The following is a 23,916-nucleotide window of genomic DNA, read 5'->3' on the forward strand; positions in this document are numbered from 1 at the left end:
TTATGTCGAGTTTAATCAATATATCTAGAAGTTTGAGAAGTGTGGTTGTCAATCATGGGTTTAATTAATAAATGTTACACGTGTGTAAAGTGATCACTTTCACCAGCCTATGACGGTCGTAAGCCCCGTAAATGTCCAGACTTTTATATTCTTCTTCATCTATACTGAGATGCCTAAAAGTTTTTAAGCTTTTAAGGGAAGTAGTCACTAAATTAAGTATTTGTATTCGATCACTTAAAGCTTATCATTCTTATCAGTGAACCGATTTGGTTATGAATAACGTATTTTCTAGTTCCTGATATATATCTAATATATATGATCCCTCAGACCAACGTGCGGCAAAACGTTGTATGACACATGTTCAAATGGTGATAAAAAGAAAGAATGCAAGGCTTAAGTAAGCACTATACGACAAAATAAAGATAGGTGTGTTGAGACGGTTTCGGCATGTGTATCGATTGTGTGAAGAAATAACAGTAAAATAATTTTACGAGGCGAATATATTTGAAAACTGAAGCAGAGGAAGATCGAGCAATACTTTGCATGATAAAGTAAGAAGTAAAGTGGCAGAGCCGAAGATTGTTTGAAAAGACAGAGTGGTGTGGCGTTCTATTCTCTCTGCCTACTGACTCAGATGGAGCCAAAGCAACGCGTGGTCTGGTACAGCTAGTATGTGGATAAATAAGCCAATTATCAGTTTTTTTTAAGTTTTTGTGATGCATTTTTCACATTCACTTTCCCTATCCTTACTAATGGTTAGTTAGTTAGTTAGTTATATATGGTATGTTTAATAATTTCACATTAAAATAAACTTAAGTTGGAATGTATGACATACGTATAAACCGAGAAAAAGTAGAGAATACCATCTCAATCGATTAACTGAAATAGTAACCATGACTTATTAGGCACATCTATAGTATACTCCTATTACATAGGTTTTTTCGCTTCAATGATGACGAGTTTTTGATATGATTTATATATACTTGGAATAATTGCCTATTGTGTTATTGTTATATAATAAACGTATAAGAAGATTAAGCTTTACAATGAATAATATTCGGTAAAATAATAAATACAACCTTGGTTCAGTTCACAGTATCTCGAAAAATGAAGTTTAATTTTATAATCGTGATTTAAACTTTTTTGTTTGAATGAGAAACAAAAAATGATTCAATTTAAGTGTTACTTACTCTATGAAACTAGTTTTGATACCCAGAGTTTTTTTTATTCAAATTTACAAGTTTCGTAGAATCAAAAAGAAATTCAGAATGGATTCTCTGACCTTTAAAATTATCTGTGAAAATAATACACAGGTGCCTTGCAATCATGAAGGTATTAAAAAAAATACAAGCCTTGTATTTATTGAGATGTTTTTCGACATAATTTTTGTAATTTGTTGTAGTTTAGTAGGGCGCTGAACTCGTATAGTTTTATTTATTCCTGAGAATTGTTTATGGGCATTTTAAAGCGGATAATTTGCAGTCTAATGTAAGAGCTATGCAAATTTGAATGTATTTTTTTAAACCGCATTTTGTATATACCAATGAGCCATCCTTAGAAATCTCAACGTTCTATGATAATGTGAACACTTTGATTTTATGTGAGTAAATCTTATTAAGTAGAAATGATACATATCAAATGTGTGTTTTTAATGTGAATATTTCTTCGAGTAAAAATCAAATATTGGAAAATGTAATATATTAAAAAGTAAGTATTAATTCAGCAATTTATGTAGTTCACAATCGCACATGTGATTATTGGTTGTACTGGTTTGTACCGAATTAAATATTTAAAATTTAAATAAAATCTATTAACCTCCACCTTGCTATCACGCTCACGATTTGGGTTAAGGTCCCACCGCGGACGACACAAAAAGTTTCATACTTAATCGATATTATTTATAATGTACATACTTCTCTCGTACAGTTCAACGTAATGATGGCCTTGACTTTTTACTACATACAATGTTTAGCTACAAATAAATGTGTATAAGTTTGTCGTAAAATTTAAACGGAGCATTGTTACAGAAATAAGGAAATATCGTACCGCTCTTTACTAAGCCAGATTGCAGTATCTCCAATTTAAAAATTATGAGGTAAATTGGACAAACACGCTGGATTGAATTTTAATGAGTGCTATTAATAAAACATATTTATGAAATTACTCAAAATATATCGATAAAGAATGCCCAGTAATACGAAATTTACAATAATACTCGTAATACACACACAATATATATATATATATATATATATATATATATATATATATATATATATATATATATATATATATATATATATATATATATATATATATATATATATATATATATATATATATATATATATATATATATATATATATATATATATATATATATATATATATATATATATATATATATATATATATATATATATATATATATATATATATATATATATTATATATATATATATATATATATATATATATATATATATATATATATAAATATATATATATATATATATATATATATATATATATATATATATATATATATATAACGTGGTAATATTTTCCTTTTGAAAATTAAGTGTAAATAATATGTAAAGTGGGTGTATAATAATAAAATAAACAATGTGTTGCTTTGTAATTAAAGTTTATTCTTAATTTATCTTTATAATAACTTTATATCTATCTATCTATCTATCTATCTATCTGATTCTGACAGTTAATAATATTATCGGAAGTCTTTTGTTTTCTTCTGAGCGACGCATGCGGCATCTGGTGGTAGAACTGTTTTATGTAGGTACTTTTTGTAAGTACTTAATAAAATGTATAGGTAGGTACCTAGGTATTTTATTACATCTCCCCCCTTGGGGATGAAAATTCATAGTAAAATTTTCACTCGTCCTCCGGATCATCTTCTTGTAGTGAAGGGACTGGTATAAGTTTAGTGATATGATAAAGTTTTTTTTTTTTTTCCTCCTATCTTTTTTCCTTCTTTTTTTTTCTTTCTTTTTTTCTTTCGTGTTTTTTTTTCTTTCTTTCTTTTTTTTTTCTTTTTTTTGTATTTTTTTTTCTTCTTGACCCTTTTAAAGTAGACACAGTTTTTTTCAATCCATTTGTTTTTTTCTTTTGAATTCCTTCATTTTTATTCAGATCTCTTAAAGTATCTTCTAATATAACCAAATGTACAACTTTTAATTGTTCATCTGCATTTTCATTCGATTCTAAAACTGGATTCCTGCTTAGACAATCTACTTCTAAATTCTTCTTTCCTGGAGTATATTTTGTTTCATATTTTGTAGTATTTTTTTCTACTTTATTTTTATTTTCATTCTTCAAGCACTGTTTCTGTGTTATTTGCATGTCTTCATTTTTATTCTTATCTTTTAAAATATCTTCTTATTTAACCAAATTAACAACTTTTAATTGTTCATCTGCATTTTCATTCGATTTTAATACTGGATTCCTGCTTAGACAATCTACTTCTAAATTCTTCTTTCCTGGAGTATATTTTATTTTATCTTTCGTAGAAGTTTTTTCTACTTTATTTTTATTTTCATTTTTCAAGCACTGTTTCTGTGTTATTTGAATGTCTTCATTTTTATTCTGATCTTTTAAAATATCTTCTAATTTAACCAAATTTACAACTTTTAATTGTTCATTTGCATTTTCCTTCGATTCTAATACTGGATTCCTGCTCATACAATCTGCTTCGAAATTTTTCTTTTCTGGAGTATATTTTATTTTATATTTTGTAGAAATTTTTTCCACATTATTTTTATTTTCATTCTTCAAGCACTGTTTCTGTGTAATTTGTAAATCTTCATTTTTATTATTAATCTTATCATCCTCTTTTGTTTTAAACCAGCACGTTGCTTCAGAGTGATATCGAGTTCCCTTATTTAAATTTTCACAAATCTTACATGGACTTTTATCTTTAATTTTATCACTAGTTCTTAGATTTCCACGTCTTCTTTGATTATCTTCTAATCGTTTTCTTTGATCATCTTCTAATTTTTCTCTCTCACTCCGAACATATTGTAGTAATTGTTTTAATACATCTAATGTTTCATCATCCATTTCCAATTAACAAAATTGTCGTTTTATAACGTGGTAATAGTGCAATAATACTAGATCCATTGCATAACTTACTAAGGAAAAATCAAAAATTTATTTGGTGTGATAAATGCCAAAAAGCATTTGAAATAACAAAAAGCATGCTTTGCTCACAGCCCGTTCTAGAAATTTTTGATCAGGATTTACCAATCAACATTTATACCGATGCTTCTTTAGAAGGTGTTGGGGCCATTTTGAAACAAAAGCAGCCCGATGGTAGAGAAAAACCAGTGGCATACTTTTCAAAAAAACTAAATGAAGCTCAGAAGAAAAAAAAAGCAATATATTTAGAATGTTTAGCAATTAAGGAAGCAGTAAGATACTGGCAATACTGGTTAATAGGTAAATCATTTACGGTTTATTCAGATCACAAACCTTTGGAAAATATGAATCTGAAATCTAGGACCGATGAAGAGTTAGGTGATTTAACATATTATTTATCGCAATATGAATTTGAAACAAAATATAAAATTAAAAATAGTGAATTTAAAAATACAGAAAATAATAACAGCGAGGAATGCAAAATAAATTATAATGAACATGTAAAAGAAGAAGATTTTGAAATAAAAATAAATCATTTAAATCAATTTCAAAAATCTAAAATAAATGAACTGATTTGCAAATATAAATCCGTTTTTGCAAAAGACAAATATGATATCGGCACTGTTAGTGGATACGAAGCGAGGATAGACTTACTAGTAGACAGATATTGCAGTAAGAGGCCTTACAGATGTACTGTAGAAGATAAAAAGGAGATAGAAAAACAAATTGCAAAATTACTGGATAATAAGCTAATAGAAGAATCCTACAGTCCATTTGCTGCACCTGTTACATTGGCATTTAAAAAAGAGGAAAACAAAAAATCCAGACTGTGTATAGATTTCAGAGACTTGAATAAAATAGTAGTGCCTCAAGCCCAACCATTTCCTTTAATTGAAGACCTAATGATAAAGACCAGGAATTGCAAATTTTTTTCAACACTAGATATAAACTCAGCGTTTTGGTCTATTCCTTTACGAATCGAAGACAGAAAAAAGACGGGATTTGTTACACAAGAAGGACATTTCCAATGGACTTGCCTACCATTTGGATTGAAGACCTCACCAGCAATTTTTCAAAGGATACTAGGTAACATATTAAGAAAGTATAAACTTACTGATTTCACCGTTAATTACATAGATGATATTCTTATATTTTCTAAAACTTTTGCTGAGCACATTAAACATCTAACGCAGTTGCTGGAAGCGATCGAAACGGAAGGTTTCAGGTTAAAATTTACAAAATGCGCATTTGCGTCAGACTTGGTAAAATATCTAGGTCATATAATTCAAAATAATTCAATAAAACCAGTAAAGGATAATTTGATTTCAATAAAGAATTTTCCTGTTCCAAAAACGATAAAAAATGTAAGACAATTTCTGGGGAAAATAAACTTTTATTGTCGTTTTATAACGTGGTAATATTTTCCTTTTGAAAATTAAGTGTAAATAATATGTAAAGTGGGTGTATAATAATAAAATAAACAATGTGTTGCTTTGTAATTAAAGTTTATTCTTAATTTATCTTTATAATAACTTTATATCTATCTATCTATCTATCTATCTATCTGATTCTGACAGTTAATAATATTATTGGAAGTCTTTTGTTTTCTTCTGAGCGACGCATGCGGCATCTGGTGGTAGAACTGTTTTATGTAGGTACTTTTTGTAAGTACTTAATAAAATGTATAGGTAGGTACCTAGGTATTTTATTACATATATATCTATATAAATATATATATATGTATATATATATATATATATATATATATATATATATATATATATATATATATATATATATATATATATATATATATATATATATATATATATATATATATATATATATATATATATATATATATATATATATATATATATATATATATATATATATATATATATATATATATATATATATATATATATATATATATATATATATATATATATATATATATATATATAATTTCAATGTTATTGTTCATAGATTTTTCGTTGAGGCTTGCCTTATCTTTTGCTGTAAGTTAATAGTAATTTGACAATAAAACACGTTACCATCATAAAAGTATTTTTAGATTTAAAATAAATAATATGAAAGTCTAGTTATCCGTAAAGTGACGCTAATCTTAAATTGACCTATAGAAAAGCAAATACATCAGAAAAATCATGAAATATGCACAAGTAAGTACGGATATAAATCATCATTTAGAAAATTGTTGTGTTTAACGAAGACGGTCGCGTTCGCTTAAGGTTTTTTTGACACATATGTACATGTCTAAACTGCCGTAACTAGATAATGTTATCATTTAAATTGGATAAGATACAAGGGAGTGGCCTTATCTCTTTTTTGTATGGAGTTTTCGTTTCAAGGTCAAATTTTAACAGTATTTGTGAATAGTTTAACGTTTTGATGATGCATTCGATGGCGCCTTTAGAACTTGCAGGAAAACTTAAGACATTAAATCGCACGTGGTCTTTTAGCAGTAACATTCAATTTGCATTCATTTACATTTTCATTATTCGTGATTCGTGAGGTGAAGTAATTTTAGAAAATTGTGTAATGCTCGCTGCAAATGGAGGCGTGCTTGCTAACAAATCGTAATTTGAAAAAAAAACGATTAAGTGAAATAAAACATTTTTAAGTAATGTTCTTCCTAAAACATATGTATTAATAAAATAAAGTTTCAATAGACAAAATAAAATTATTAACGTATTTCTTTTTTTCGCTGATGGCAATAATTTCAAGTACATTTATTTATTTACATGTATAAACGAGAAAAATAGCGTCTGATGATAAATAATATGAAAGCAATAAGAAAAAAAAACTTTTTAGTTTTATATTATAAAAATGTTGTAAAACATATATGGCTGACTAAGTATTGCACCCACCACTTAGTCAAGCTGGAATAAAGAGTTATTATTATTATTATTATTAGTATATAACTTTTGTCCGCCTCTGTAGTGTAATAGTCAGCACGCTCGGCTACCGTTCTGGAGGTCCCGGGTTCGATTCCCAGGGGGGTCGAATAAATATTAGTGATTTTTTCACTGTAATATTTATTCAATATTACCCTGGACTGGTACCTGAAGCGGAGGGCTGATCACCTTTCCTTCGTGTGTAAACGATCAAGATAACACTGTGTTCATATGAAGCAGTGCCCTATGCACCATTGGGGTGCGGATAAGGGTTTTTATTATTATTATATAACTGATCAACAACATATAAAAAAGCTTGTTATATAATATTTAAATAAATCTCTTGTTTAAAAGGTCTCCACCCCTGGTCGAACAATCCATTGGATATATATACGTTTCAATATAATAATTTTTAGTATCATATTCTGAACATTTTGTATGGTAATTTTAAGTTTTAACCCATCAAAGATTCATAAGATAACATTTTAAAATGAAACGTAACAGTTTGTGAATTAAAAGGAAAAAGGGTTTGCCTAAATGTTACACAGAAATCTGTGAAATTCATTTTGATTTAATAAATTAATTATATAAATGTAAAATTCATTTCGTTTTTGTTTGAGTTTTACTTATATTTTATAAAACTTCTGTTTACCGGGATTATTTGTTTGATCAGTTCGAGAATTTTAACGTTGATAATATTCACCGAAATTAAATTTTACGTTTGATGTTTGCTGTATGTTACATTATATGAAAGTTTAAAATTCATAATTCTATTGAACATTACTCTAAAGTTTTAAAAACAAAATTAATAAAACACAAAACCACTTTTTAAAAATAATTGTTTACTAACTAGTTTCGACTAGTTTACTAACTGTTAATTAACTAGTTTTGAAAAATACCTTCTTCTTCTTCAAGGATGGATTGTTATTGTCTAATATCTATTCATCTCTGAAAAAGACAAGGTACAGAAGGTAGAAAATCAGTACCAAAATAAAGTGTGGTTTTCAATCATGGGTAAAATGGTGATTTATTTATAGATTTGGCTTTTGTTATTAAAAACAACAATTTTTTTATACAATTGCTTCTCCTTTTATGACATTTTCAAACAACAAGGTACAGTAGTTTAAAAATGCCATAACAAGGCGAAATTTTTTTAAAAATGTGTTTTAAATAATAAAATGCAATTTCCTACTACTACTACTACTACCATCACGCCGTTTCCCCGCAGGGGTAGGCAGAGAGGATGGAACGCCACACTCTTCTGTCCTGACAAACACTCCTCGCCTCCTTCACATCCATACATCTAGTCATACATGCCCTCCGATTACGCAGACTTTTGACACCGCCAGAGAACTCTTCCTAATATTTTCCATTATTCCTCGTTCAGCCTTACATTCCTTTCTTGTTTATTATTTAATAAATGCATAAATTAGAATGCTGAATGTTATACTCGTATAAAGTGATCATTTAACCAGCCTATGACATGTATTAAGCCCTGTAAATACCTAGACTTCCAAATTCTTCATCTGCCTTTAGATGACAAACTTAAAAAGGCTAGAAGTGAAATTAAAGTTATCGTCATTACGTGGTAAACGTATTTTCTATCCTTTTTAATCGACCACCGCGTTTTCACATAATTTGGTACACATTATCAACATCCGATTAGTTGTCTAATCGTCAATTCACGTATGTACTATATAGTTCCGCATATTGCTCGCTGACTCCAACATAGGATAAATTCATTATCCATCTCACTTGCGTTGTTGTAACCTAGGATTATTTCAATATTCACCAATCACGAATAGTCCGAATCGAACCTTTACGCGGTTGTGACGCGAGTTCAGACTCAAGTACGCTGAATTTCAATTCTCAATTCCGTTTTAGTAATTTTGACATACCGTACATGAATTTGACGCATTTTTTTGAAAACAAAAGAACGTAATTTTTTTATTTTAATTTTTTATAATTTTCTTGCAAACGAATTAAAATTTCAATAGCTGTTTCAAAAAATCTAATTGCTTTCGTAATTCGTGAAAATTTCCGAATTGAACATTTACGAGGATTTCCGCGAGTGTGAAATAAAAACCATTTTTAATATTAATTTTCAATATATTTAATGTTTTGAGGTTAATTATTGCTGATTTTTATATCTCGATAATACGATATGATATGTGGTCAATAAAAATCAGTATTTAATCAGTATTAATTTTATTACTCAAATTATCGCGTGTGTTGCGATAAGACAGACATATTGCTGATGTGTGCTTGAAATTATTAGTTACAAATTTAAACGTCTGTGAGGTGGTTGCCTTAAAATATGTGTTGTGCTGAAATGCATTAATTATACTTTTATTGTAAGTTAAAGGAAACGATTACTTTTGTTTTTTTTTTATTTATTTATATAGATTTATTTACATAAGATTTTATTATATACTATCCCCGTTAAGGCAAAAACCCCTAGAAAACGCATTCAATGAGTACTTAAAAAATATAGCCTAGAATTATTGTTTGATACATATTGTTTTTTTGCGTGTTTATAGTACCTTATAAAATTTTATGAAAAACTAAAAATATATTCAAATACCATGAAAGGATTTTCATTTAATTTAAGTTTAATTAAGTTTTAATTTAATTTTCCTTTCCTAATGGGGTCGATATTACGTGTAGTATTGTTGTGGTCAAAATGGGTAACTTTTTTTATTTCTAAAGAGACTTAAAATTAGTAGCTAATATAATCGTAAAAAATAATAATGTCAATTATTTTCATAGCCTCATTTTCGTAAAATATTATTTGTTTTTACTATATATATAAATATGTATATATGTTTATATATTTACATATATATTTATTTATATATATATATAAATATGTATATATGTTTATATATTTACATATATATTTATTTATATATATATATATATATATATATATATATATATATATATATATATATATATATATATATATATATATATATATATATATATATATATATATATATATATATATATATATATATATATATATATATATATATATATATATATATATATATATATATATATATATATATATATATATATATAATATATATATATATATATATATATATATATATATATATATATATATATATATATATATATATATATATATATATATATATATATATATATATATATATATATATATATATATATATATATATATATATATATATATATATATATATATATATATATATATATATATATATATATATAAATATATATAATATATAAATATATATATATATATATATATATATATATATATATATATTTATATATATATATATATATATATATACTCGTATGTAGTAAAATTAGGTACTACGAGTTACACTTGAGTTTGATGTGTGTTTAATATGTTACTTACTATAAATTTAAGAATATTTAATAAAAACGTACATATTTGTATTGTAATCCACCAGGGATTCCAACCCAGAAACTTATGTACGGTATCAAAATGCTCTAATTACAATAGCGCACAAATTATCTCATAGATAAGGAATCAATATAATGCTGCGCTTATTACGGTGCTTATTTAAAATTAAGTTCATCAGAAAATGAAAATAAAACAAAACTTTGTCGCTTTAGCTGGAATTTCCAGTCAGTGTTGATATATTGACTGGAAATAATTATTTATATAAATGCCATCGATTGCCATATGCACAATTTGGTACCTTGCTTTAAATGTAATACAATTAATATTGTATAACACCACATTGAGTGTAATGTTTTATTTATTGGAACAAGAAATTTCCGGTTTTGAGTACATACCTCAACATTTTCTGTCGGGACGTGGGAGAAGTAGTTTTGAAATATTGTAAAATGATTTTTTTTATATCATTTCTGCACATGGACAGAATATGATTTAAAGGCATTAAATTTAAAAACATGTTCAATTGGAGAATAAAAGTAGAGTCTTCTGTTTCTATTAATTAAAAAAAAATGATGCGAGCTTGCGCTTTGAATCTAGAGTTGTTTTGGTCAAATTTTCCGTTTTATACTCGTTTTATACGTTGTTTTATAACAGGTCTGGCCTTTAGGCTATTTTTAGAGTTTGGTTTCTATGAGCAACACAACATGGCATGTTCTCCCTGAAAATTCCTTGAATGTGTTACCTGCAATGCTCCCAATAAACAGTACGTTTTTATATTATTTATTGATTCAGCATTAACTATCTGGAATGACATGTTGATTATTGTTTTAAAATTTAACATTTGAATATAACACTTTAATGAGTTTTATTTATATATACGACTAGTTTCGAAAACTTACAGATGTTTTCATCTTCTGGTAAAAATTAAAACTAACGAACAAAAAATATATTTAGGGGTATATATAGTATCTGTAAGTTTTCGAAACTAGTCGTTTTTATAAATAAAACTCATTAAAGTAGTATATTACATTGTTTAATTAAAAAAAAAACAGTGCGTTTTTAAATTATCTGCTCTGCACAGTGAAAGCTCTTTTAGTATTTATTTCCAATACTTTTTACCAAGATTTTTATTTACATTTCAACATATATGAAAAAGTCGTATCAGTAAAGACGAAACCCGGTCACTGGTCAAATAAAATGCACGAGGAAAAAAACTATAGGGTTGTTATTTTATGCTACCAGTACAAAACTTAAATCGATTTTTAAACGTTTAAAGTTCTCTTAATTCCAATAAAAAGTCAAAATGAGTGACAAATTCTTTTAGATAAATGTCATGAACCTTTAATAGTTAACTCGTGTTAACTTACTATCATGGCATTCCGTGGCGTGCGTTTTAAGATTGAAAGAAGGTGCCGACTTCTCATGAGATACCAACTAATTAAGTATTTAAACTTTGCACTTTGCAAACACCTACGTTGATTCACACTTGTTCATAAATTGGCTGGAAGGAAGAAATGGCTAGGCAGCTACTTAACTAAGAAAGAATGAATGAGAAATACAGAAAGATAAAGAAAAGAGAATGAAAATTTGTGTACAAAATAAAAATTAAATAAATTTTTTATACTTATGTAAACGAAGTCATAAGCACAAGATATGTTCTTATATTAATAAAGATCAAATAAAGACTGACTAATAAATCACGATCTTTTTTCTCCTGATGGAAGCATTTAATTTAATTTTATTTTGATTCTTATTTGCACCGAATGGTGTGTAGGGAGCTGATCATATCAACGCAGTGTTATGAAAGCAAGCTGATCAATGATGTGCTTTTTGTACCAGTACAAGGTGATATGAAATAAATATCACAGTTAAAATTATGTATTATTCCGAACCCACTAGGAATCAAACTTTTGACATCTAGCACGGATATACTAAGCTTACCGAGCTATATATTTCTATAAAGTAATATGATATGATAATATGCAACACAAAACAGTGTCTAAAAATTACATAAACATACTTAGGAATAAAAAATTTCAACAGCTTCCCTTTAGAAATTACAAATATAAAAGTCATAAACATTCAGAAAAAGAATCTTAACGAACACTATAAACATATACAGACTACACAATAGAAAACTAAACAAGATGACTTCCTCGCACCGCATAAAAATGTGTGTATCCCAGTAATTATTTTTAAATATAAAAGTAAAAATAAAATTAGAAAAGAAAAGATAAAAAGAAAAGAAAAGGCCCTCTCCAAGCACAAGAGCTCAGTATCTTTTTTTGGAGAGGCTTAGCGCAACTAAAATTATTAGATTGTATTAAGTAGAAATGTATAGAAATTGTATTAAATTGTAAAAATAAAAAAATCTGTATTTAATAAATAAATAAGAAAATCATTTAGTAAATTTTTGAGTAAACTAACTCTTTGTGGAAACTAACTCTTTTGAAATAAATAACCAAATTATTTCCTTGTGTTTATAATATTTTTTCATTTGAAGATAATTTAGAAGCAAAAAATATATCCAGATGGAGACTCTTGTTAGTTTTATTTCTTGATAAAATAAGAACAAGGATAAGACATACAACATTTTTTTCCAATAAGGAAAATAGTGTTTCTATCTCTAAAAAATTATGCAAAAATTATCACATACTTTGTACATACGCGCACACAAGTAAAGATCAACCGTAAAACGGTTTTTCCTTTTCGGTCGAGAATGTTGTGGTTTTACTAACTGACTTATATTGATGTCAGAAAGTGAAAATGTTTAAGGCTTCATAATAGCCATTTTTTTCGACGATTGAGGCATTACAAATTTGTATTTTGATCTATTCTAAATTATTATATCAAATTTGTATTTCGGCACATTATATTTTACAGCAACAACAACGAAAATATTCAAAAAGGTGTTAGTTAGCATGAATGAAGAAAAATATTGATACAATTTATATTTGAAACACTAACTTTGTGATTTTCCATTTTGTAATTAAAATGTAACTTTGTTTTAAAATCATTGTAAATATTTTATTGTTACTTAATTATAATGTCTACCGGTTTCGAAGCTAACCACTTTTTTTATCAAGACTGATTAATTAATCATTAGACATTATAATTAAGTTATTTATAGTGATTTTAATAAGTAATTTATAGATATTTTACTAAAATATTTAAGGTGATTTTAAAACAATGTTAAATTTAAATTATAATAAAAATATTGAGGTCTGGTCGTTGACATTGGTCGCATACGATCTGTCATTGGATGGTTTATGTGGTCAGTTGCACTGTAACAATTACCATTTACATTTACCATGATGGACAACCATATTATTCAAATTTCGGAAGTTGTATTTATGCTTCCATTGAAAGATCAACTTCATGTTATTTACAACATTTTGAGTGTGTCCAAATACTTGTTCACAAAATCTGGATTATCTCCAATTACATGAGTTATTTTCATATTATTTTTTGACATCTCATCAAAGATGAAGAAGAATATGGAAGTCTGGGCATTTACGGGGCTGACGACCGTCATAGGCTGGTTTAAGTGATCACTTTACACACGTGTAACATTTACCAATTCTACCCATTATTGACAACCACACTACTCAGATTCTTGGAAGTTCTATATATATGAACCAATTTAGAAACCTTGTTCTTGAATCACTAGAACTTCACTAGAGACATCTATTGGTGAGATGTATGTTCATGTTATTTCGTTGGCATAGATCAGTTATTTTATAAGATAAAATCTTCATTAGGTTTTTTTTCTTTCCTGACCTTTATAAAATAGAACCCAGTCAGGGATCCAAAATAAATGAACTAAAAATTTAAATAATAAAGAAATAAAACACTTTGTTTTTTGATCCACTCACATTTGTATAAAAAAAACAACTGGTTTCAGCAACAACCTGTTGCCCTCTTCAGGATTTGTGTTATGAGACTAAAAATACTTTATGGAAAGATATTTGTATTAGTGATTAGTTATATTTTTTCATTTGTTTCCTATAAACGTGCTCCTACCTGATTTTTTACCTTTGATAATATGATTTTTTATATATCTATTTACAATACCCGTTTATTGTGTTATATTTTGCTCTGTGTTAGTTATGTTTATTTTTTTTTTAAATTTTGTAAACTTTCTTATTTGTGTTCAGTCTTGTTAACCTCAATAATAACATGTGCCAAAATGGGAATTGAAAAAAAAAATTGTTGCGATACTTTCATATTCTTCTTCATCTATGTTGAGATACAAATGAAAAAAATCTAGTTATAAATAACTCCGGTAGAACTTAGTGGTTCTGATTCAAAATTTGTTAATAAAAATTTTGATACATCCAAAATATTTATCATTTTAACTAAAATTCTACTCGCAATAAGATATATATATATATATATATATATATATATATATATATATATATATATATATATATATATATATATATATATATATATATATATATATATATAAATATAAATTGTATATTTTTTCTTCCTAAACCCACCATCCACCCGCAGCGGTTATAAAGTTCTGAGGGACTCTTTGTCAGCTGCCCGTAGAGGAATAATTTTAATTCATTCTTAAGGAACAAAAACTCTATGCAGATTAAAGAGCGGAGAAGAGGATGTATGGACAAAGGCCGACACTTTGACTTCGTCCTCACCCCTCAGGATCTCTATACCTTTATTATAGAAATTTAGTTTAAAATCATTATCTTTATTCATAGGTTCTGTAAATACTGTTTTTTTTCTTTCTTCTGTATTTTTTTAAATACACAGGTATATTATGACTATCTATTATTGGCTATATATATATATATATATATATATATATATATATATATATATATATATATATATATATATATATATATATATATATATATATATATATATATATATATATATGTATATATAATTTTTGTTTTTAGTCTTAATCCGTATAAGGTAAGGTTAAGTTGTAATTTATTCACTCGACAATTTTTTAACGTAATAATGACCTCGAATTCGATGGCCGTTAAAAATTACTATTACATGTTTTTTTTATCGCTTTATGTTTACGATTGACGGCCATTTTTTATTTGGTTTTGACGTTTTCAAAATTACGAGTATGTATGTCGAATTTGGGTTAGCAAAAGAATCGTTTCTCTTCTCTTTGAAAATTTTAAAGAAAAAAACCACTGTGCAAAGCGAATACACGAGATGGATAAATACTTGAATGGGTACATTATTATAATAATAAGAAAATTTGCATGAAATAATCAATACTCACTAATTAAAATTCTATCGACTGATCGTTAATATCTCTTAAAAGCGGAAGTAATTAAATTTTTAATTTAAATAATTGGTTGGAGCATGTATCACACATATTGGATACAAAAGTATATTTAGTCATCATACGAGTATTTGGAGATCTATTTTTAACATAATTTGTGGGAATAAATGCTAGCAGTATCTTGGGATGCCCTATTCCTTGTTTAACCCTATATTAGGGCACATTCGTAATATTTATAAAGGACGAGCACCGAGGCAATACATGTAAAAAATGTAGTGACAACTAGCATTTACCTTAGTTTTTTAGCGATATATTATGTTTGTATTTTATATAAAGTTCTCAAAAAACATGCTGCATTTATTTTAAATATTTTTAGTAAACGTATTTGGTAGTTTGGTGGAGTTTTTTTTTTCGTCATGATAGTCCCGTATTAAGGCCTTACTCGCGATAGTATTATTCATTAAGAGTCCAACTGTGCTATTTTGTTTATTATTATTAATATATTTATTTATATTAATTATTTATTAATATGTAATATTTTGAATTTTTTTATATATATTTTTTAACTCCTTACCTTCAATAACTTCTAAACCATATATTTATTATTAAGAAAAACTTATTTTTTCAATACAAAAAGGGGTTTTAATAAAAATTTAGAATTGCCTACGTCAAATGTTACCTGGGTTTAAAGAAAATTAAGTTGTGATTTATCGAAAACTGAAACAAGACCTGTGGTCAAGGGTTAAATCATTTTTAATTATAAACCGCAACTATCCATGAACGTACTAACCGATTCGTTTTTATCTTTATTTTCAGTTCTCAAGAAGATGACGTAACCGTTGGTTCGCTATCCGCAGTCACAATGTCAGCGGTCGCGACGTCATCTCCTCTTCGGTCAATTAACGAATCGCCAAATCAATTTGTGACAAAAAAACACAATAAAAACGATCCAGAAAGAATGCCAAACATGACTCCACACAGGAGTAGAAAAGTAGTGCCAACATTACAAAACATGTGCCCAAACGGAGCATGGACCAAAGACTGCCATAACTCTAAAACCATCAATATTGATAACAAAATAAATCATTTACATAATAGGAAAAATTCCTCGTCTGACGATGAAAAAAATGAGCTGATGCATTCAAATAGTTCATCTTCAGACGGATCCTTTTCATCTGATACGGTCGAAGACCATAGAACTTCTTGTTCGTATATAACGGTGCCTGATGATGCTGCCAGTGAAGTGAATCTTTTATCTCCCGTATCGAAGGTCTGCCAAAGAATAGATGATGACTCTATTTCCATCGATATTTTAACGAATGCGCGACGAAAAGAAAAGGCGAACAGACCTTATTTAAAGTTTTTTTGTCCACCTTACTTCATCCTTGCAGCTAGTTTACTAGAGGTTTGTAAATATTTTTTATTTTTAATTTTATACATTTTAAATTTTGATTTTTTTGCAACGTAGACATTTTTCAAATAGACCTTTTGCAACAATATCTATAAAGGTTTCGAAATATAACATTTATTTCGAGACCTTTGTAGATTTTGTTGATTTGTAGAACATGCATATAGATGTTGCGATAAAAATCCCAGTATTTAAGACCTGTCATTGGCTCGGTTAAGTGACCTTAAAAAATATGTAATCTAGAATTTTTGAGAAAAATTATAAGTTATTAATCATATCTTCTTCTGCTTGGTGTAGGACTTTTCGCCTGTTTTTAAGAGGGATAAGCCTCCTTCTATAATATACCAATATCAATGCCAATTATCAATAATATATACATGTAATTGTGTATATCGTAGTCATACAGGAGAAAGTGACCAAGTGCATTTTTTTTACAAAAAATCGTGATCATTGACTATTTGATATCTTACTAGCTAAATATTGCCCTGAAAATAATCCCAAAGGATTTTAAACTTGGAAGTAAAATTTATTGATTTTTTCAAAATGACTGCATTGATGTTTATTTTCTTGCCAAGTAAAAGTGACTTAAATGGCCCTCCTGAACATTTTACGTTGTGTAAGTTTGACACTTTCTCCTGTACGATATATGTATGTATAATATATAAAGGAAGATAATTTTATAATAATTTCGGGATACATTAATATCGAATAACTCAATTTTTTAAAGCATATTTGGCTAAAAAGCTAGTAAGTTTTTCATTTTTTCAACCCACAATATTAGCTTTGTTTCGCGACCTGAATATTTAAAATACATAGCACATAAATTAAGAGATTCATATTTAAACCTTGCAAAACGTAGGACATCAGTGAATTTTTTAATGAAAAGTAAAGAGGTTTGGATGATGTTAAAAAAAAATAAGGTTGTTATTTCTGAAATTTCAGATAAGTGTGTTCGTTTGGGGCGGAGATGAGGCTGAAAGAATTCTGGTATACTCACCCCACCACCGTTACCAGGTGTGGAGATTTTTCACATACATGCTCCTTCACTCGGGAGGAATTCATCTCACCCTCAATATCATCATACAGGTTAGTATATTCCGTGATCATATCTATTAGTTATCATATTATTACGATAAACCGAAAGTTATAATAGTCAAGATATATTTTGTATATTTATAACTTTGTGGTACTGTAATATAACACTCTTCTTATCATTCAACTTTTGCTTTGTGTAAAATCACTTTTAAAAATACTTATTCGTGACTACCGGTTTCGGAAAATCATTCCATCATCAGGTCATGAAAATAAAATGGAAGAAAATCGTAATAACTTTATTTCAATGACCTGATGATGGAATGATTTAACGAAACCGGTAGTCACGAATGAGTGTTTGTAAAAATGGCATCGTTGTTAAATACGCACTAGGCGCGTTTGGACTATAATATGGATAAATGGCTTTAAAGTATCATTGAGTTGTTAAAAGTATGCCCTAACAGTCTTGAGACAATATTTTATGCCAGCGTGTAATGAATAAAAAAAATACAAAAAACAAATAATTGAATTTCTTGTATTAATGTATGATTCGCAAGTATGAATTCATACTATTAAAAATCTTTACTAATAATATTTACTGTACGATCCCGACGACAGTCAACAGTCTCCTGAGGAGTTTTACGTGGTTTTCTCCCAACTATGAGCAAATGCTGAGAGGTTACTGACTATCCCTCCTGTTTCTAACACAGATTAAAATAAAACATTTTTTTTAGTAAGAAGAAACAAAATCCACTTAATGATCTATAAATCTTGTACGTAATAAGCAAATTAAACAATAAATTCAACTCCCATCTAAAAAAATATAAATGCTAAGAGAGTAAATTTTACTTTTTGTTGTCAAAATAACTAAGCCAAAAAACTACTCGTAAATTAAAGAAAGGGAGTGGATCAAATTACCATGACCTTTAACTCGTGTATAAAAATTGACCACGAATTTAACGGAATGTTTTCAAGGATACTTTCGAATAAGGATTTATCTAACTTAATAATCTTTAAATGATTAATTACAAGGAGAAAAAAACACGTTTTGTCTTTTAAAACGTACTTATTTGCATGCTTTACTGAATTGATCAAAGATAATCCTTGACTTTATCAGACAGACTGCTCATTTTTTTCTTCGCATATCAATACGTCAACAGGTAGTATAGTGATCATAAAAAAATATACCAAGAAGTCCATGACGTTAGTAGGCACATTTGTGCATACCAACATCTTGAACTTCTTTACATTTATAAATAATTGTAGAAGCTATGAGGTTATTACTCGTACGGAGGGTCAATTTCTATGGGACCAATAGTATTTTAAAATTAAAGCTTAAAAAAATATATCTTCATCGGTCTTCTATAAAAAAATCGACATATTAAAACAGTTATTTTACTATCCACTTTTATTTTATTTAGGTTATCGTGTTTCGCCATTACCGACATCATCAGACTATTGCGACACAGTCTGACGGTGTCGGTAACGACGAGACCCGGTTGCCGGTCAACATAAATAAAACTGTAAAAAAACATTTTTTTATAATATGAAATGAAGTTCCACCAAGAATTGCCAGTACAAAACCTAAATCTAAAAGTGTATGAAATTTATATAAAATATATAAAAAAAACTTTAAAGGACAGAAAATAAATAAATCTAGAAGAATAATTTATGAAATTTGAAAAAAATAACGTTTACTGTGTATGTGTGTTAAAAAAATAAACAACATATGATTCGTCATTTTTTAAATGACGACATAAACATAAAGTTTATTGTGAACTATTAAAAAAAATACGATTTATTTGAATTATTTGAATTTTTTCAGATATTGCTGGCTACACATCTGGAACTGGAGCAAGGCTTGTGGCGATGCGCAGTGGTGTACTTGGGCGGCGGTCTGACGGGCGCCATGGGCGCCTCGGTCCTGCAGCCGACCATGTACATGGTGGGAGCGTCGGCCGGAGTGTACGCCTTGCTCATGTCACACTTGGCCAACGTCATATTGGTAAACCAGCTTTTCAAAAATCTTTTTTTTTTTAAAAATATATTCTAATGGAATTCTAAAAAAAACTTTAGGCTACAATTTTATTCGTCATTCGTTTATCATTTTATTCGTTTATCAATTTTCATCTCGATTTTTACATAAATTGATTCGACAGTCATTTTGTAGTAATATCCATTTTTAATTTAAGTTTTACCCATTTTTAATTTCAGTTTCATCTTAGGTTGATACACCCATTGTATATTTTTTTATCAAGATGTTTATTTTGTAATCAAATTAATGGATGAATTCGTATTTTTTTTCATAAAGAGGGAAGCTGATATATTTTTAAATTAGGAGTTTTTCTCAAAAACAGTCTATCTAGTCATTTTCCATATATTTAGGCAGAAGCAGACAAAGAATTATTTACAAGGAGAAAACATATTATACAATTCGACTGTCCAAACTTAAAACACAGTAAGGGACATTGTGTAGACATTTTGTAGTACGTTTTTTTGCATTTTTGGACTAAGTAGAATCTACTTAGTACAAAAATGCGAAAAAAAACGTACTGCAAAAAAATGACCTTTACTGTGTTTTTTTGTATTTTTGTCTAATAGTGTTAACGGAATCATTCGTTTTTCATTTTCTATCTACTTACAAAATGATATTTTCAGATTTTTTTATCAAATATCAATTAAATAACTTTCTCTCTCTTCTTTTCAGAGGTTCAGTCATCTCCGTTACAAAATATTTCGTATATTCTCTGTCGGGGTGCTGGCCGCCTCGGACATCGCGTTCTCCGTGGCGCACTCGTGGACCGCAGGCGAGTCGGGGCCGCGCATCGGTTGGGCGGCGCACTGCGCGGGCGCCGCTGCGGGCGCCACGCTGGGGATGCTAGTATACACAGGTATTTCTCTTGTTTTTCCCAGTGCGACGCCTGGCGATATCTGGTGGTAGATTTGCGCGATCTGCTTTACCGACTGTCACAATATTGAAAGTCGGTACTATATGTAGGTACTTAATAAAATCTATAGGTAGGTATTTTATTACATATTTATATATATATATATATATATATATATATATATATATATATATATATATATATATATATATATATATATATATATATTTATATATATAAATTGTATATTTTTTATATTTTTTCTTTCTAAACCCACCATCCACCCGCAGCGGTTATAAAGTTCTGAGGGACTCTTTGTCAGCTGCCCGTAGAGGAATAATTTTAATTCATTCTTAAGGAACAAAAACTTTATGCAGATTAAAGAAGGGAGAGGAGGATGTATGAACAAAGGCCGACACTTTGACTTCGTCCTCACCCCTCAGGATCTCTATACCTTTATTATAGAAATTTAGTTTAAAATCATTATCTTTATTCATAGGTTCTGTAAATACTGTTTTTTTTCTTTCTTCTGTATTTTTTTTAAATACACAGGTATATTATGACTATCTATTATTGGCTATTTATTTTATTTATTTCTTGGTGTTCCTTTTTAGGACTCTGGATTTGGAGACGGGTATAGATCGCGGGGGGTTGGCCTTTCGGTGCGGGTGGTTTTCTATCAGGTGACATCCCCTAGTAGGGTTACCTGGTACTGTCACCCTGGGTATTAAAACATGTTGGTGGAATATACATGCTAGTTATAGTTGTAACTTACATGCCCCGCTGGCAGTATAGGGACTTTGAAAGCATTAGTTTTTTTTCTTCTTTGATCGCGAAAAACTTTGTATGATTAATCAATTTTATAAAATAAGTTTTGCATGGATGGGTCCGAATGGAAATTAAGAGTTTCTGTACCGGACCTGGAAAGGTGGCGGGAGGTTTCAGAGATACATTATGATAATAACTAACCCTTAGTATATCTCTTACCACCAAAATAATAATTGAACTCGTCGAATCTCTTAATTGTATGAATTTTATTAAGATTGATGTTTTAATGTCTTTTTTTTTACAGTGAAATGCATTTCTACTATGAATATTACAATAATTAAATATAAATCATTTTAAAAAAGTGATTCAAATGATTGAATTGTATTATTATTACCATATTTTATATTTTTTGTTCCAGGATGTAATAAGGAACGATGCGAAAAGGAAGGATGTAATAATCGAAGAAGATATATAAGGATAGCAAGATGGACATCCTTCGTTATTTTGATTGTTGCATATACCGCGTCTGTTATGTGTAATATATTTTTGGTGAAGTTGTCTTAACGAACCTGTGATAAACCAACTCACGTTATCCTTTTAAATTATAAGAATATCTGTTGTTTTAAGGACTGAATTTAAATTTCAAATTATTCAGTAAAAATACGATCAGTAATATAATAAACTATTTCGAGAAATAAAAATACTTTGTGGTCTGATCCACTCACATTTTTATTAACCAACTAGTTTTGGCAACAACCTGTTGCCCTCTTCCGGGTTTCATTTAATACTAGTAATAAATGAAACCCTGAAGAGGGCAACAGGTTGTTGCCAAAACTAGTTGGTTAATAAAAATGTGAGTGGATCAGAACACAAAGTATTTTTATTTCTCAAAATAATATATCAATATGATCCACAAAGTTGATGCTTTCAATATTCAAAACAATATAATAAACATTTAAATAATTTATAATATTAATTATAAGATTCATCTCTGATATTAATAACGGAATTTCAATCCACATTTTCCTTGTGAAATTCCATTTTTAATCCACCGTTTGAGATTCATTGTTCAATGTACTTATTAAATGTGAATACTAGGCGATTTTTTCTAGTGTGTAGACTTAGATAATTTATAAAAATCTTATATGGGACTGATTGTATGAAAAAAATCGTATATGGGACTGATTATTATTCTCTTTCTTTTAAAATCAACTTACAATGCTTTGTTATCTAAATTCGTCATTTAAAAAAAATCGAAACAGTCAACACAAGGATAAACGGAAAAAAAATCCAAAATTGTTTATTTACAAAAGATATATTATCTGACTGAAAAAAAATAATTATTTTGTACGGTCGATATCAAATATTACGAATATCAATCTAGTCATTACGTACATAATCAAATATTTATATGTCGATTTTCATATTTTTATTTCTTTAATTGAACAAATAATTTGAATATATAAAATAAAATAACTTGGTACATCTTTTCTGGAAAACGACGAATATTTTTTTATTTTTAATATGAGATGTAATTAACATACATTCATAAAATACAATAAATATTCATCGATATATTATTTTATTATAATATGCAATATTCATTTATTATTTATATTATTTTTAAAAATGATGAATATTTCCAATTTAAAAAAATAATCATTTAAAATATGTACTTGCGTTTATGATTGTTTGGTTAAATGTGAAGAGGACTATTAGATTATGGGAAGGCCCTAGAAAAAGGAGTTTATAAAAGTTATTCTAATGAATTATAGATTATTCCAATATATATGACACAGTGTCCATAATATGTTTATAATTATATGTTGAATATATTATGTTATAATGTATTTAAGAAAAAAAATACTGAAAAACTTAAGGTATTTGTTCATCAAACGGTCAAGAATCTTACTAGTGAGAAAAGAGGGATGAATAGGCTGGAGGGTGGAAAAGGAGAAAGTGAAAAATACGAAGTAAAAGATTGTAGTTGCACGCGTCTACTCCTATTTAAAATGTATTTAATTAAAAAAATATTTACCGAATTA

General features: G+C 27.9%; 1 protein-coding gene across 2 annotated transcripts in view; it reads left to right on the forward strand.

Moving 5' to 3' along the window:
• Positions 1-22,631, forward strand: part of LOC148301801 (rhomboid-related protein 2-like) — a 33,723-nt gene extending 11,092 nt beyond the window's left edge. Inside the window, exons 1-6 of one of the 2 annotated variants that reach the window (XM_088272690.1) lie at positions 8,904-9,427; positions 16,592-17,180; positions 18,126-18,269; positions 20,041-20,220; positions 20,923-21,106; positions 22,290-22,631. In XM_088272690.1, the coding sequence (XP_088128816.1) occupies positions 16,638-17,180; positions 18,126-18,269; positions 20,041-20,220; positions 20,923-21,106; positions 22,290-22,435 (1,197 nt within the window). In that variant the 5' untranslated portion in view covers positions 8,904-9,427; positions 16,592-16,637 and the 3' untranslated portion in view covers positions 22,436-22,631. Of the gene's footprint in view, positions 1-8,903; positions 9,428-16,591; positions 17,181-18,125; positions 18,270-20,040; positions 20,221-20,922; positions 21,107-22,289 lie in introns of those variants that run through there. The other variant, XM_088272691.1, reaches the window with a different exon arrangement.
• The last annotated feature ends 1,285 nt before the right edge of the window (positions 22,632-23,916 follow it).

Source organism: Brachycentrus maculatus, unplaced genomic scaffold (genome assembly GCF_059751285.1).
Source record: "Brachycentrus maculatus isolate JH-2025_06_01 unplaced genomic scaffold, ASM5975128v1 h1tg000514l, whole genome shotgun sequence".
NCBI lineage: Eukaryota > Metazoa > Arthropoda > Insecta > Trichoptera > Brachycentridae > Brachycentrus > Brachycentrus maculatus.